We start from the raw sequence: 17280 nt of genomic DNA, 5'->3' as shown, positions 1-17280 counted from the left end.
TGACGGCTGCGGGAGCGGAGGGCCGGGGAGGCCGCAGGGGCTCGGCGGGGGCCGGGATACCCGGCGGGCCGGGCCGCCCCTGCCCGCCCCTCGCTCCGGCTGCCCTCCGGAGAATCCCGGGACTCCTTCTCCCCCGGCTCCCAGCCAGCGCTAACCACCGAGGGCGGGACACAGCCCCCACTGCCTCAGCGCAGCACCTGCGAACACGACGCCGGCGCGTAACCGCAGGCCCTCCAACCAACAGCTGACACCCAACCCTCAGCCAGCCCTGGCACCGGCTCCTCCCGCATGCCGCACTCCCCTCAGCCCGCCCACGCCCGGCTCAGGCAGGAGCTCCACTCCCGCCCGCCCCGGGAGCAGCCGCTCCGCCTTCATCCCTTTCTCCCTCCCAGGGCCATCCCACCCGTAGCTTCACTTCCGGGGCTGCCATTTTGGGCGGTCCGTGGCTGGTCGGTGCGGCGGGGCGGGCTCGGCCCGGGCCGTGGGGCTGTGTCGGGGGCTGTGACAGCCGCAGGGGGGACGCCTGCGCCGGGCACTGTCCGGGCGCCGCCGCAGGGGCAGAGCCGCCGGCCGGGGACCGCAGCGCCCGCCTGCCCTCGCCATGTCGGACTTCGACAGCAACCCCTTCGCCGACCCGGACCTCAACAACCCTTTCAAGGTGAGGGAGCCGTGAGGTTTCCTTGGTGTCGGTCTGCGCCGAGCTTCGGGGTTTCCGCGAGAGGAAGCAAGGAAGGAATGAAGGAAAGGGGGAAGGGAATAAGGAAGAAGGGCCCCGTGGCAGCTGCGGGCCGGGGTCTCTGCCCTGAGTGGGCTACGGAGACTCGGAGTGGGGGTGGGGGCAGGGCGCGGAGGACAGGCAGCGTTTCACAACTTCAGAGCTCCGTGTTTTCTTCTGTATCTAAAATAATACAGGTCGTATTTCATATGCGTTATTTTGATGGAAGAAAAGAGAAAAGTTTGGGGTATTTTGACCCTAGCTTTGTGCTAGGGGTAATGCTATTACTATATTTTTCTTTCTTTCATCTAGTTGAGCCAAATAGTTAAACTTAATGAATTAGGGAATTTTCTCTCTTCTTCTCTAGCCTCCTCCCACTGCCTTTAAGCTTACTTGTTTCCTTACCTTTGTCTGAAGTAACCAGGCTACCAATGGCTGCGCATGAATTCTATGCTTCGTCTCAAACTGCTTTGTTGTAATGTGCTATAAAGCTTTTAGTTTTTGCATTGTTGACTTGTCATACATCTGTGAATTTTCTTCACTCACTGGCTTCAGTTATCAAAACGAACTGACCTCTCTGGATGCTTCCCCTCCTGTTTTTTTCTTTGTTGTTTGAATCCACTTCAACTAACTTCTGAAGCTACCCACTTTGATAATATGAGTGGACTTTTTGCAGGCACTTTAAAGGACAGATAAAGAAAAGATGGCAGCAAATTTAGAATGTTAGCTGGAATAATAAAGGTTTTTAAAAATTGAGCTGTCACATTTCAAGCCAAGCATACTTCTGTCTGCATAGATGCTGGAAGCATTTTTTCATTAGAGTTGGTCTGAGTCATTAGTTTAGTTTTTATGGTCATAAAACAGAGGCAATGGCATTCATTAGACAAGAGTTCCTTAGGCTAAGGTCTGTTTTCACTTATTGTACACAGTTGTCCAGGTGAACACAAGTCCTGGTGTTGAGTCTGCTGCCAACAATAGTTTGGGCTGGTACCAGTGTTGGTGAGGACCGTTCTTTTTGGCACCAAACACTGAAAAGGTGTCATTCTAGAATGCGTCTTCAGCAACAGAAATACATTATGACTTTTCTCCTACTTCCATCCTTCTTGTAATAGTTAATCAAATAACATCTAGCAAAATTCCAGCGTAGTAAGGGGTATTAGATGCAAAATAGCTGTCTTTGCAGTGCTCATCAGGCTGTGTAATTTGTCCTGGGTAGTCCTGTGAGACCTAAGCTAGGCGCACACCTGAATTATACTTTGACTTTGAAGATGCTGCTTAAAGTGCAAAAGGTTATTCCAGTTTGGCTGTAGGGAATGACTTCTTTTGTAACTGTTGGGCAGAATCCATGCTCTGCTTCTCATCTGCCGTGCACAGTGATAAAAGGACTCTTTAACAGCTTCTCTGTAACTTGAAGTTCTGTGTTTGGATTTCTTCATTTGCAGAAGATGGTTCAGGAAAGCTGTGTACTTTTTCAGAGGCTTTTTTCCCTTCCTTCTGCCTTTGCCAAATTCCATCGCATTCTACTGCCCATGAAAATTATCTTGCATGCCATTACTTACCTGTGCGTTCAACTTGAATGGGCAAAAGGCCTCATACATAAGCTAAAGCTTGATGGCCATCTTGTTGGCAGAACAGCTTTGAAATTAGTGGGTAGTAATGCATGTATGTATTTAAGTTTATGTGTTTTAAAATACTTTATGCATAGAACCAGTATTTCCAGATGGACCCTTACAGCCTAAGTCATATTGTCTAAACACTATCCTAATGTAGTCATATTTTGTCGTTGCTTGATAATTTTATGTATGATGTGATTAGTTATTTTCCTTGCTTTTGAAGCTGCTTCCTGGGCTAATGTAAAATCACAAAGTAGTATGGCAGAGAAGGGGTAGTGGGAAGGCATCAGGTGGAAGAGTTGTTGCCAAGGTCTAAAGATAGATGCTTTTTTTTCCTTAAACATTTTGGTTTTACTAGCTGTCTGTGATCTACATGGGAGGTTTCCTGTAACTGTTCCTGTGACTTTTAATAAAAATATTAGAGCAGAGCTTCTTGCTTGATGTTGAATCAAATAAAAGTGTTTTCTGGAAAGGTAAAGCATAAACACCTTGTGCTCAGTATTTTGTGTAGTTAATACTTTTGGAAGTCTAAAAATAAATTATCTTCTGGAAAAACTGAAATTAACTTACCTGGCTTGATCATGAGGTGCTGTGGATTTTGAGACAAGTGGCTACCTAGCCTTTGCATTTTTTTTAATTATTTGTGGCTTTAAAAAAGCAACAAACTGGAACTGAATCCAGAGTCAGATATGCTTTTGAAGTAATAGTTTTCCTCTCTAAATAAATGGCAATAGCATACTGAATGCTATACCAACAAATCCAAAAGATGGCTTTTTCTGAAAGTCAGAGGTGCTGAAACAAACAGATAAGTGACATGCTAACATTTATAAGCTTTTGATAGCATTAAGGTTGTGCAGGAGAAAATGCATCCAACCTACCATACAAATGAAGATGTGAGAATCCTTTTATGATATGATGTATCAGCAATATGAAGAAGTACACATTTGGTATAACCTCAGGTAACATGATTGGAAGTGAGGTAGTAATGAAATCTATTCATTTTGTTTAGTAAGAAGCACTAGTCATAGCTTGTGAGTGTGAATTCACATTTTGTGAAGTTCTCACTTACAAATGCTGCAGTCCCACAGCACCCGAACAGGATGAGCAGAGCAGATGTGGTGATGGTAACTGCATTCAGTGCTAGGCAGATCTATAGAGAGGAGGCAGATCTGAGCCCGGCTTAGAAAGCCAGGCCAGGGTCAGGATCGTGTTCAGTGAAAGTAAACAGGTAAGGTGTTAGTGAGGAGTGGGGGTCTGACCACTTAAGAGGAGTTTGGGAATCCTCAAAGTCCTGACAATCTGTCTTAAATAGGGTAAAGCAGCATGAAGTAAATTTTGTATGACAAAACAAAAGCACATTTCTAGTGTAGCTGTCTCCTTGTGCTCCTTTTTTTTTTTTTTTTTTTTGATGTCATAGGATAGGTGATAGTTTTAGTCTTCTGTCTTGGGAGGTGATACAGTTACAAAGGTTCTGAAATAGCAGTCTCAAAATTCAGTGTAAGTATCATTTACTCTGAAACAATCAGCAGTTCATCTACAATAAAAATTGTTGGTTCTGTTTTCTTGGTTTGATTTTTTTTTCTTTTGTAAGTGAACAATCTACTACTCACAGAAGTCTTTTTAAATAGAGCTATGAATTTCATACCCCCTTGGATCTTGGCTGTCAGATGGCAAAAGGTTTGAAAACTGACTGTTAATTATCCTAACATGTGAAATGGTTATTTTTTGGTGTCTGTAGAATGAGAACCATAAAGACTGAGTTGTGTGATAAATTCTGTTGGGTCAGTTCATCTGATGTTTTAGCTCTGAGCAGATGCATGTATTTGACACCATAGAAATCATGCTAGTCCTGAAAACTAAGATACATTTCTGTTCAAATATGAATGGTGACCTTCAGGGAAATGCCAGATCACTGTCATAGAAAGATTTTTCTTTTTTCTTCATCAGATTTAGTGTGGGAGGGCATAATCAGAGCAGACCTCAAATTGCTAAGTATTTGAGTAGTTTCTTTGAGTGGGATTTAGGGATCCAGGCTGTGAATACCTTTGAGTTGTTGCTCCAGAAAGACAGATCTTAGGTAGTTCTGCCATGACTGACATTCTGGTTTGGATGGTTGAGGTACTCTCAACCATCTCAATTCTTCCCTGAATTGTGGCAGACCCCCTCCTTGAGCCCTGCTGAATCCCAGTTTCCAGCTGTTGGTGCAGTAAGAGACGCAGAGCAGTACACCGGTCCTGGGGTAACTTTATTTGATGGTAAACTTCCCCTTCTTCTGCCTCCTGGCACCCCGATCGGGGGAAAAAGGAGCTTATATTTGGGGGCAGGTCTCAGGGGAGGGTACAAGCTTTAACAAATCAGGAGAATTGGGAGTAAAAAACAAGGTGGGAACCACAATGTATAAACCAATAAAAAATCCCAAGGGAGGAGTTTCAGTAAACTGATAGTTCGGAGAAATAGAAACTAGTAACTAACAACAAGAAAAGTGACAAAAATACTGGGAAAAGGTGGGAACAAAAAGGAAACAGCATAAGAAAACTACCAAATTACAAATCAAACAATAAAGCTACTAATAAAAACACACTGCAACATCACAGGATTACTTGAGTCACTAGAGCTAAGCACAGTAGTAATTCCAGTTATAAGTTGGATATTACACTTGACTCACATGAGCACAAATTAATTTCCTGTCTGATTTGGTGGGAAATACAACTGAGAGGTTTGATACTGAGAGCAGTTGTGCAAATGACTGTTACTTTCTGTGGCAGAAGAATCTATACAGTTTAGGTGGTGGTTGCTGAGGTGAAGCTAAAGTGATAGAAACTTAGAGGAATAAAGAGAAGTCCTGTTTTTTTTAAGAATTGGGACCCTTATTAGATAAAATGTTTGTGCAGCTTTAAAATTCTTTAAAATGAAGAAGTTTTGTCACACGCCTATATGCATAACTGAGTTTTTATTCCAGTATATATTTAATATAAAATATACGGATTTAAATTGTCTGTCCTAAAGTTAGTATAGGACATAAAATATAGGTATTTCTTCCTGACTTTTACTATCTTCTTTTCCTTCATGTCTTCAAAAATTATGAATACCCTTAAATCTTGCATAAATTAATGCTGAGCATTATGGTAGTGGATTGTCCTTTAGCTGTTCTACATGGGAGTTGGCTTCCAAGAGTACACTTCATCAGTTCTGTAAGGGCACTGTAACATGTTAAAAATGTGAAGCATTTTGATACTTATTCAGTATCATATAGCTGCATTTTTCCTTGTAGATTTTCATTGAAGTGTTAGCACATATTGCCTAGTGTTATTATTGCACTGTATACTGAGATTCAACATTGCAAAGGAGAACATACACACATATCAGAGCTGGGACAGGAGAATGGTTTGAGAGCAGCTGTGAGATGGGGGTGGTACTTTGTTAGGCATCCAGTACTCCATTGGAAGATGAGGCTGGTGCAAACTTTAGGACAAATTTGGCCTTATCAGCCTCTGAAGCTCTTCTTGGCTTCAAAGGTGGGGATCTTGCCATGCTCAGCTGCTCAGAGCCCTTTACAACTCTGCTTTCATGTGATGAATGTCACATATAACAGGCAGCATTTGATATGATAAACTTGAAAAACTTGGAATTATGAAAACTGTTATGTGGCTACTTGGGTGTTTTTATTATTATAAGTGCAGAATTTTTTACCGAATGTTTATTCAACATGTGTGAATTGCAATGTCAGAGGCTTAATCCGGTGGTTTTATGGGATGGAGAAACACTCCAGAACCTGTTTATGAAAAGTGTGATGGATAATTTTCTCTTTGGTCAAGAAATCAAAAAAGTCAGACCAACAGTTTCAGGCATTTTGTATTGCATTTTTGCAACAGAGATTAACACTTAATTTTCTGACCTAGTGGTGTTGTCTTAGGGAGTACTTCAGAGAGAGCAGGAACTACAACTGTTACTGTTACTATAACCTCTTCCTACCCCCAGAATCAAAATCCACAAAACTTCAGGATGAATTCTTACTTAAATCTTACTTTCCAACTATTTTTTTTTGTTTTGTGTAACTTCAGTGATTTTTATTTGAAATTGTTTTCAATTGCTGATGTGTTATAAAAGCATTATAATCTTTATCCAAATCAGGGTTTAGTGTTAATAAATTCCATTTCCTAATGTCTGCAGTAAAATACTGGTTTTATTTCCTTGCTAGTCTTTGGGACTAAACTGAAAAAATGTTCTGTGCAGAAAATGCTTTTGTCTTTTGGTAGAAGAGTAGGTATCCCTCAAAGTGAAAAGTTTTTTCAGCAGTATGAATGACCGTTTCGATGGGCTGATTCCTTGTTCACTATATTCCCTTCACTTAAAATCACAACTAACAGTATAAGCTTAGCTGATGCTGGTTTTCAGATTATTACTATATGATGTATTTTTTAGAAGTTGTTTACTGGCGGTGGAGCAATTCTAGACATATATCCAGTGAAGGGTAATACCAGCCATTGTTAGAGATGTATTTACTTCTTCAGTTTTTAATTTGGTAGTATCTTCTGTGTTAGTGAAACTAGTGGCTGATGACTAGTTTTGGTCTCCTAGACAACAGAGGTCTATTCAAACAGAATTGAATAACAACAGAGGTTATTCAATTCTGTTTTTAAAAAAGCTGTAAAAGCTCACATAGAATAGATTATTCTGCTCTGTTTTCAACATCCTTGTTTGTAGTTAATTGTGTTTGTACACTCTCTGTGATAACTGGATATCCAGTTAATTTTATCTGTATCTGAGTGATGTGAGCATAATTTGTTACCTTGGCACAGAAGATGCTTTTAATAGTTCTATAGGTGGTCTTGCCAATATGAAATATAAATGTGCTGCTTTTTCTGTGTTTGTTTTCTGAGTTTGTGTTACTGTTTGTTGGGTATTTTTTATGGCTTTTCCATTCTTGGCATAAAAAATGGATTGCTGCTTGTACTGAATTTGTCAGGATTTTAAAAAGTGTCTTAATATTTCGTTTTGAGATTGATGGTACAGGAGAAAGACTGCAAGAAGCAGGTAAAAGGAAAGATTTAGAAGGAAAATGGCTAAATTGAGTTGTTCTACTTTCTTAGTCTCCTAAACTAATTCAGATCTTGAAAATGTCATCTGAAATGACTATGTGACTTAAATGCATCAATAGCTACAATAGCTGGATATGAAAAATATCTGGTTTTAATTCTGTTTTGTGATTGTATGACTAATAGTTAAGTAAAAAGATCAGAAGCTCTGGATTTGAACCAGCAGGAGTTTGGGTGAGATAAGGCTGGGTGGAACATGAGATACAGAAAATAAGTTATTACAACATAAATTCACTTATTCCTGTGGAAAATTAGTTTTTACTGTTTTTAACCGGTAGAATATGCATGCCATGCAAAATAGAAGTTTCATAGCATTCATTTAAAGGCCACTTCTTCTGAGTATGTCATCCTGCACGTTCAGGGTTTGAATAATTAATACAACCAATAAACAATTTCAAAATTCAGTGGTTTGATTTTTTTTATTCTGCAGCAGTGAGTATGAGTGCTTCACAGTTTTCATCACTGTGTTTAGATGAGTTGGCTGTTGCTCCATTTTTAAAATGAGATGCAATGAGTGTAAGGTAAATTATTCAAAACAATTCTTTGTGTTTTGTGGGATGTAATGTCTGATCTCTTCAAAAATATTGTAAGTAGTGTTTTGAAATATGAAGTGTAGCTCCTGTTGGTATCAGTCACTTGATGCAGTGTAGGTGTTCAGAACAATTAGAATAGCACCTACACCTGGGCACCCTGACTATGAAGCGCTGAGGATAGTTCTAGCAGGGAATGAGATATAGGAGTGATACAAATTTCCAGACTGGTCCTTGCCTCCTTCAGCTGTGGCATTCCTCTTTTCCTGTGATGACTGGTCTTTCTGTGTCACAGACTTCTGTTGAAGTCTAGACTGTCTAATTCAAGTTTTCTGAATGCAGAATTTCAATGCTACTTGCATTGGTGGAGTTCAGTTTGTGTATTTCAATACAACTGTAATTTTCTTCCTTTCCTGGGTAATGGAGCTTTACTTGAATAGAGCTGTTATTGAATGTCCTCTGGGTCATTCAGGTTTTTTTAGAGCTGCTGCTACTTTAGCAAACAATAGCAATATTTGGCAGAGGTGTAGCAATTGTTAATTCAAAATGGCAGTGGACTTTTTGATAAAGGGCTTCTTGCCCTAATCACTGCATGTATTTAAGTGTTGAACTTATTTTCAAGTGCCAAGACTGTTGCTGTAGTACACCTTGTTGTCTCAGCATATGTTCTCTTTCATTGTTAGTGTTGGAATGTCACAGTAGATGTACAGGGAGATCTGAGGAGTTTTTCACCCTGGTCTTCTTGAAAACACTTGAAGAAAAAAAGGGTTTTTTCCATCAGATATTTATTTTTGATTGTATGTTGTATTTCTGAATATAGGTTGCTCTTCTTAATTTGAATTGACCACTGTTTAATGATTTTTGGAAATGGAGGCACAGGCAGGACCCCAGGTGACCAGAGGGACCTTGCATGCTGCATAACATTGTGCTTGGCAGCATCGCTGGTGGTGGTAGGAAGTGGGGGAAGCTGTTCCAAGCAACCATTGCTCAGAAGCTGAGCAGACATGGTGGGAGGTAGTGAGCAATTGTCTTTGCTTGTCTTGTGGGATTTTGTTGCCTTTTTTTTGCCTCTACCTTCACCTCTTCTCTTCCACCTTTAAACTGTCTGTTTTCTTAACAACCACAAGTTGTATTTGCTTTTTCCTTTTTGATTCTCTCCCATATCCCACTGCAGAGAGCAGTGAGTGAACAACAAGTTTCCGGGCTTTGCTGCTGGCTACAGTAGACATACCACAATAAGATGAAAGTTTTCAGCTGTATACAAGTTTCTACTGTTCTGTATATTGAATTTTGAAGTTGTCTTACTTATATTAACTTTGTTTTAACTTCATCTTTTTTGATCTTGTGCTGATGAGTCTGGTATACCAATGTATCATTCAAATGTTATATTTCATTATTTGCATATTTTTATGTATTTTTCTGTTCAACATTTCAAGTAATTTCTGGTTGAATTTTGACAAAAAACATACCACACCATGTTTTCCCTCTTTTTTATGGTTCATCTGCTCAGTATTTTGTGAGAGCCATTTTAGCAAATAACACAGTAACAATTAATTAATTTTCCAGTTTATGCAAGACTTGATGATATTTTAGTTGTAACAATGTATTTGAGTCTAGCATGGTAACAGTCACAGGCTTGTGAGGGAGACTCACCAGCATGGGTATTTTGAAAGAACTAATTAAAGATGAGTCAAATGTAAGAAAGCTGATACTGAATTGCATTTAACGTTGTTTTGTGTGCATCTTTGGGAAAGATGATTCTTGTTCATTGTCCATTGGAATACTGTTTTGGAGCTAAATGTATGCTTTAATGAAAAATGGTTTGTGACCAGAGGGTGTTTTAAGAAGGCTTATATACATGAATTTGTTTAAAATAGACAACATATAATTTTTTAATTTTTGAGGCAATGATTTTTCTCACCACATGTTCTTGTAAAAAGTTTCTCCATCTATCTTGTAGGTTCCCTTCAGGCACTGGAAGGCCACAATTAGGTCACTCTTAAACCTTCTCTTTTTCCAGGCTGAAAAACCCCAATTCTCTCAGCCCATCTCCATAGGAGAGGTGCTCCATCCCTCTGATCCCTTTGTGGCCTCCTCTGGACTCCCTCCAGCAGGTCCAAGCCCTTCCTGTGCTGGGCCCCAGAGCTGCTGCAGCCCTGCAGGTGGGGTCTCAGCAGAGCAGAGCAGAGGGGCAGAATCCCCTCCCTGGCCCTGCTGCCCACCCTGCTCTGGATGCAGCCCAGGACACGTGTGGCTCTCTGGGCTGGGGGTGCCCATGGCTGGCTCATGTCCAGCCTCTCAGCCACCAACACCCCCAGGTCCTTCTGGGCAGGACTGCTGTGATCTGTCCATCCCAGCCTGTGCTGGTGCCAGGGCTGCTCTGACCCACGTGCAGCACCTTGGATATGACCTTGTTAAATCTCACGAGATTCCCATGGGCCCTCTCCAGGTCCTTTTGGATGGCATGCCATCCTTCAGCTGTGTCAGTTGCACCGCTCAGCTTGGGGTCATTTGCAGATTAGCTGAGAGTGCACTCAATCTATCTATGTCATTAATGAAGATATTAAACACTGGTGCCAATACAGATCTTTGAGGGATGCTGGTCACTGGTGTCCTCAATCACCTGCCTGTCCTCTATGTGCCTTAGCACAGCTGCTGGGAGGATCTGTTCCATCATCCTCCCAGGCACAGAAGCAAGGCTGAAAGTCTGTAGTTCTTGCGGTTCTCCTTCTTGCCCTTCTTAAAAATGGCTACCATTTTCTCCTTTTCCAGTCACCTGGGACTTACCCTGAGTGCTATGACTTTTTAAATGTCACGGAGAGTGGCTTGGCACCTACATCAGGCAATTCCCTCAGGTCTCTGGGATGCATCTTGTCAGGTCCAACAGACTTAGGTAAATTTTGGTCCCTCAGGTGGTTATGAACCTGATATTTTCTTACAGTGGGTAGTACTTTGTTCTCCCAGTTCTCTTCCTGTCATCCATCCACTTCAGAGGTGTAGGAAGAGAGGCTGCCTGTGAAGACTGGGGCAAAAATGTTGAGTACCTCAACCTTCTCTTCCTTCATTGTTACCAGTTTTCTGTTGTTACCAGCTGCATTATTGGGGGTGAACTTCTTTGACCTTCCTTTCTGCTTCTCTTAAAAGGGAGTATGAATGTAACTATATATAACTATATATTTCATCTCTTCTCAGTCTTTATCAACTCCAGGTTTTTTTCTAATGTTGAACTAGATTGTTGGAAATGAGAAAATAGCTATATCTAAAAATAATTTTTATAAAATAAGTAAATAGTATATATAGCTCTCTTTGTATGTGTGATGTACATATAGAATATGAGACATTTGTATATTTATGTAAATATGTAAGTGACAGTATTGAATAAATGGATTTACTAATTTTCAAGAAAGCCTACCTTTTAACCATTGTTATATTCTGAAAATGCAAAAATTTTAAGGCAAAGAAACAATGTGGTAGAACCAGGCATCACATGGACTGAGTACAGGTTTTTTCAAACTGAGTTGATGTGGTCCATTGTGGTGGGCACTTGTGTTCTTCTGCAGAACAAAGCCTCCCTGTCAGTAGCACAGAGAAGTGTTTAATTCCTGAAATAGTTTTCTCAAGCTAAATCTCAAGCAGTCTTTTTTGCTGTATAATTAATTGAGGTAGAAAAAACTTAAACTTTTTTCCTTAATTTTACTAGTTCAAGTAGAACCTGAATCAGAAGTGCTTTTGGCATTTTAGCTTCATTCTTATGAAATGCTTTCTCTGTTCTGGATGGTGTTGGATATACTTCTGGGTAGGGAAGTCCAAGGGTTACAGAAAGCTCTTTTCTTCTTTTGTGCTTTTCAAGGTGTGGAGTCCATGCCTGGTCAACATAGCAGGATAGAGGTTTTTTCCCTTTTCTCATAAGAGCTTTTTTCCCTTACAAATCAAATATATGACAGATGGGGTTTCTGTTACACTGTGTTAATCTAGGTTTATAAGAAGCTCAGATTTAAATGGTGTTCGTTTGGAGATAAAGAGGTAGATGTTTACAGACTTCTTTCGTGAAAACAAACCTTTTTTTACTTTGAAAGAAAATCTGGTTTTATACGATATAATGATATGGGTGTCACCTTTTTGATTATATGCATGTGCACAGATTTACACAACTGTTTCCTCTTCTAGGATCCTTCTGTTACACAAGTGACAAGAAACGTTCCTCCAGGGCTTGATGAATACAATCCGTTCTCTGATTCAAGAACAGTAAGCACATTTATTTCTTAATCGTGTTGTTAATCTTTCATTTGTGAGATTTTATTTTCAGAATTGGGACTGATGTTCTAGAATGGACTGGCTACAGGTAGTGGAAGATGTGGAAGAATAGATTGTTCCATTAAGTATTTGGAGGATGCATTGGCAAAGTTGATTTCAGAGAGCTTTGACTTGTTAAGGAAGACTGGCCCTCTGAAAAGGGGCCAAACCAGATTTTTTTTTTCCTGTCCTTACTAACTTCTGATAGTTTTTACTAAATTATTCTTCCTGTTTTTACAGACTCCTGATAGTCTGTCCTTGTGGTTTTCTGCATTTCACTAGCTTTGGAGCTTATGAGTATGGCACTCCTACGCAGGAGTTTTGCTTTTGATTTCTGTTTTGATTTCTGTCTTAATGAAAATGCTGTTCAGAGGAAGGAGAACATTGTTTAAATAACGGTGCACAGGCTTTGTATAGTGGTATAACAGTGAAAGGACAAATTTATGTCAGAGAAACAGTTGTTTTATGCCCTAATTTACATAGTTTCAATATACCTTGTGCTTTTCTTTTCTATTGTGAGGAGGAATACAAGAAATAGGTTAGTAAATTCATACTGTAACCACCTTTTTCTGCAAAAGTGGCTGCTTTTGATAGTGAAGATCTTGTGCAAGATTATCAAAATGTGTGTGGCTGGTTATTGTCTGCCAATATAATTTATAAACAGTTAAATACTGTATTTTTTAAATGCAGTCCTATTTTTATGACAAATCTGGTAATGCTGTTAGGGATTGTTCATATTTGAGTATTTGCAATGCCATGGATGGAACAACAGAATTGACTTGTGAGAGAAGGAGCTTATGTTAATAGATATAAACAGGCATTTTGACAAAGATGCATAGCAAATGCAAATGTGGTGGTAAAGTTATTTAACAAGATTCGATGGTGAAGTACATTTAATTACTGCCCAGAGGGCATGGTCAGAAAAAGCTGTAAAGAAGGCCTTTCTGTACAGTCATGTGGTTCAGAAAGGGCCCCATTGCATTCTGGACTTCTTCCTGAGGGGGCAGGGGGTTTGGTATGTGTGGATCCAGACTTAGCCCCAGATTTTGTCAGTGATACAGATCTAAAGGACTACTTGTGCACAATCAGTCCTTTCTGACACTTAGCTAAGATTTCAAAATTTAGTGGCAATTTCTGAAAATCTGTTGTGGCAAGAATTTCTTTGCCTCGAGGAGTAATGCTGAGATGTGTCCCTACTCAAGGGGAGGTCCTGGTGTGCAGCCCATTACTGTGTGAGAAAGCTCAAGGGGCCCTGGGCTGTGCACTATTTATGAAGTAAGGTGATTGATTTATGGTAATACTTGTATACCAATTACAGAAGTTAGCTTCTTCCAAACTTGTCTTGAGTCAAATCTTTATCAGCACTATGGTTAGGTGGGGGCATTGCTCAGATCAACCCTTGGGTTCTGTTGTCTGTTTCCCCCAAGAGCTACTTAAGAGCTCGATGTAGTTTTCGGGACAAGAAGGATCAATTGCAACTGTTACTGGTTATTACTTGAGCAAGACTATGGGAAATAATGGGAGCAGAGAGAGCAGACTCTCATAGCAATGAAACAGTGAGCTTTCATACAGTTTTAAAATTCTGTGTAGAGGAAGCTTGGTTTTGGATATGCCTTGGATCAGCTGTTTTAGGCAGAATATTCACAGCTAGCAACAATGTTAAGCAAGCCTCCAAAATTATTTTCTCCTAGGTCACAATATCAGGAATTATGTTAGATTTTGTTTTATGAAGCTTGAAGACTTTAAAAATCGCTTTGTATTGACCATAAGTCATGAAGAAATAAGGTCTTGTTTTACAAAAATATAATCTTTAGCTACTCTGACTTCTTTTATTATTTCTGTACTTATTTTAACATGCAGCTTTGTGGGAAAAGGAGAACTGAAGCATATGGCTGAGATTATCTGGCTTTGAACAGTCAGATGTGCTTGGAAAAAAATTAAAATTTTTTGTTAGAGATGTTACTCAAAAAGCTGGGAAAATGAAGGAAATCTAAGTCAATGGTCAAATCTACAATGCACTGTGATTCAGTTAATCTGTGGCATGTTTACAGATTAATAAAAATTATCCACTGAAGGAACACTTCTCCGCAGAGGTAAAGAACTTCCACAGGTTTTCTTGACAGGAGCAAGACTAAAAAAATTAAGAGTGCTGTAATAATCAACCTTTATGTGTTACTTCCCTTGCGCTTTATCTTGTGGATGCTGAACATACGAGTATTTATTCTGTAATTATATGCATTTGAAGGACTCTACCTAGGTACCTGGGGATATAGTCATAATTCCAAGCACTCAGCTCTCTTTTCTTGACAGCTTTGTATGCAAGAGAAGAGCATACTATGTGTGTATACAAAGAAATATGTACAACAGGGTAATTGAAGAGACCTTGGAAGTAAATGCCTTCATAGGCTGGATAAACAGAGGTAGAAGCACGGTCTGTGAATTTTAGACTTGGAGAAATACCCATGTGTCTGTCAGTATCCCTGTCTGATGTCCATAATATAGGGACGTTTGTGTGTTTTGTGTGCTGCTCAGAGCAAAAGCATCCAAGTAATTTTGGTGGGAGTCAGTTTCCAGATTTTTAGTGGTTGTACCAAGATGGTACCTTGCAGGCTCTAGAATTAACAAAGCATTCAGTTTTGATCCTGGCTATACATAAAAGATGTGGACAGCCTGTCGAGGATCCAGAGAAGGGCCACAAAGGCAATCAAAGGTCTGGGAAGCCTGATATTTGAGAAACTACTCAGAAAACAGTGTTCAGCTTTGAGAAGTGAAGTCTTAGAGACCTTAAGTCTATATTCCAGCCACTGAAAGGTGGCTGCAGAGAAGATGGAGACTCCACTTTTACAGGAAGTCACATGCGAAAGATGAGAGGTGATGGGTGAAAGTTATTGCTGGGGACATTCAATTGCACACAAGAGCAAAATGTTTCACAGTGAGAATAACCTGATCAACAACTTACCTCAACTGATCTCCAGGGAAGTGTTGGATTCTGCAGCATTCAGATTGAGCTGGACAGAGTGCTAGGCCATATTGTTTAGACCCTGCTTTTACTAAGAAAGGTTGGACTACAAGGTCCTGGAGGTCTCCTTGCAGCCTGGTGCTTGTGATTCCCCATTCTCTCCAAATGGAGGATAATGAAGTATGCTAGAGTGCAAAAATATTTCTCCATTTCAAAGCCAGGTAGATTTTAATGGATGATTATTCTGTGAGAAAGTGATTTCAAACTGAATACTAATATTTGTTGCATTATCTCAGTTGTGCTCCCTTTGTCAAGTGAGGTACTTCCTACCAGTCTTTTTTGGATACAGGATGGGACATGGGAAAAAAAAAGTAAACTCTACTTTCTCTCAGTATTCCTTATTTTGTTTACTGGCTTCTAGTACTTTTATGCCTTGACTTTTTTTCATCCTTCACCTTCAGTGGTAGGAAGATAACATGTAAGACATATGGAGAAGAGCAAGTAAGCAAGGGAGATTTTATATTGCCTATATCACCACCTCAGTATCTAACATGAGAAATCAGTTTTGTTAGGGATTTTCCCTTTATGTTGATCAGATTTCAAAATCTGTCTTATTTTTGATTGTTAAAAAAATATATTTGGGGAATGGTGTAAATGTCATATTAAATGTCCTTGGCTGAACTTCAGTGGTTTTGTCTCCAGCTCTAATAGTCACCATGGAGATTACGTTGTATCTTTTGTCATGTTTCTGAAGATCTGCAATTAGTAGCAGAATTCAGTTAGTATTTCTGCTTCATCATTTAATGAAATTATGTTAAAGAAAGCTTTTAATCTCTTCCTGCTTCTATGTTCTGAACTTTTTGAAGTACTCTTTGTATATAGATAAGCCTATACACCCATATATGCCTGTATACCCATATAACCTGTCTTGGTGTGAAGTCAGGTGTCTGCTAAGGAAGACAGGAGCCTCCCCTAAAATGGAAAATGTAAAACCCCTCCCTCCAAATTATTATTATTTTGAAATTAAGGGGCTCTCAGACAAAGATATGGGAGTAGGAATAACAGTTCTTTATTGGGGAAGAAAATAAAAATAAATAAAATTAAAAATTGCAGTAGTACAAAGCGGCACTGACAGAGTCAGAATATGACCTGACACCCTGTGGCTCAGGGTGTTGGTAGCACTCCCATTAAATGGTGGCTGCAGTCCTCCTGCAGTGACAGGTGTGGTTCTGTTGAAGCAGTGATCCTGTGGAAGGGTGGAGTTTTCCTCTGAAGGTCCTGTGGTGGTGTAGATGGGCCTCTGGGAATCCAGTGGGAAAAGGCTGCTCCAGTGTTCCAAATCTCAGATTGTATCCAGGTAGGAATGCTTGGCTGCTCCCCCTGGCTGAAGCATCTCACAGTGGGATGATGTAATTTTATCAGTCATGCAGTGACACTCAATAGCCCATGAACAGAAGATGTCTCTCTGGAGGGAGGATTGGTTGTGGAAGAGATAAAGAAAACTGCCCAATTAACAGAAGATAACTGCCCCACCTCTAACAGATGGTGATAGAGTACACCCTCCCAGCTACATCTTCCAACGTAAGACAACAGCTATACATAATAATGCGTATAGCAACCAATTTCACATTGCATTAGAAAACTGGAATAAAATCATTAGTGAAGTTGTATTTCCTCTTGTTGTTTCAAGAAATGTATTTCAATGGACTTTTTTTTTGTCCAGTAAATTCCTGGGTAGTTCCTTATCCTTCCATCTTGTATGTAAACACAGCAGAAAACCACAGAAGTCTGTAAGAAATCAAACTGATCATCCACTCCTGACTTCTGGAAGTTTTAACCTGTCCCAAATAAATAAACTTCACCTGTATGAGGAAATCAATTCATGAGAGAACATATTTTGAACATCTGTCTCAGTCAGGTGTTGGAAACAGGTTTAGTTAGATGAATTTTTTAAACTGTGTTCAGATTGCTTTTTAACTGACTGTTGCTGAAACCTTGGGCTGCAAACTACAAACTTTCACTTTGGGAAGTTGAACTATTCTTTAACTGTGGCTTAATTTTGTGAAGGGAGCCT

At 39.9% G+C, this 17280-nt stretch overlaps 1 protein-coding gene across 1 annotated transcript in view; it reads left to right on the top strand.

Annotated features, from left to right (window-relative positions):
* Positions 1 to 410: 410 nt before the first annotated feature.
* The window catches only part of SCAMP1 (secretory carrier membrane protein 1), a 40369-nt gene continuing 23499 nt past the window's right edge, over positions 411 to 17280 (top strand). Inside the window, exons 1-2 of the mRNA XM_039709831.1 lie at positions 411 to 658; positions 12122 to 12199. Of these exons, the coding sequence (XP_039565765.1) occupies positions 602 to 658; positions 12122 to 12199 (135 nt within the window). The 5' untranslated portion in view covers positions 411 to 601. The remainder of the gene's footprint in view (positions 659 to 12121; positions 12200 to 17280) is intronic.

The sequence above is a fragment of the Passer montanus genome, unplaced genomic scaffold, assembly GCF_014805655.1.
Source record: "Passer montanus isolate IOZ18808 unplaced genomic scaffold, ASM1480565v1 scaffold22, whole genome shotgun sequence".
NCBI lineage: Eukaryota > Metazoa > Chordata > Aves > Passeriformes > Passeridae > Passer > Passer montanus.
This window is presented reverse-complemented; position numbering and strand designations above follow the sequence as displayed.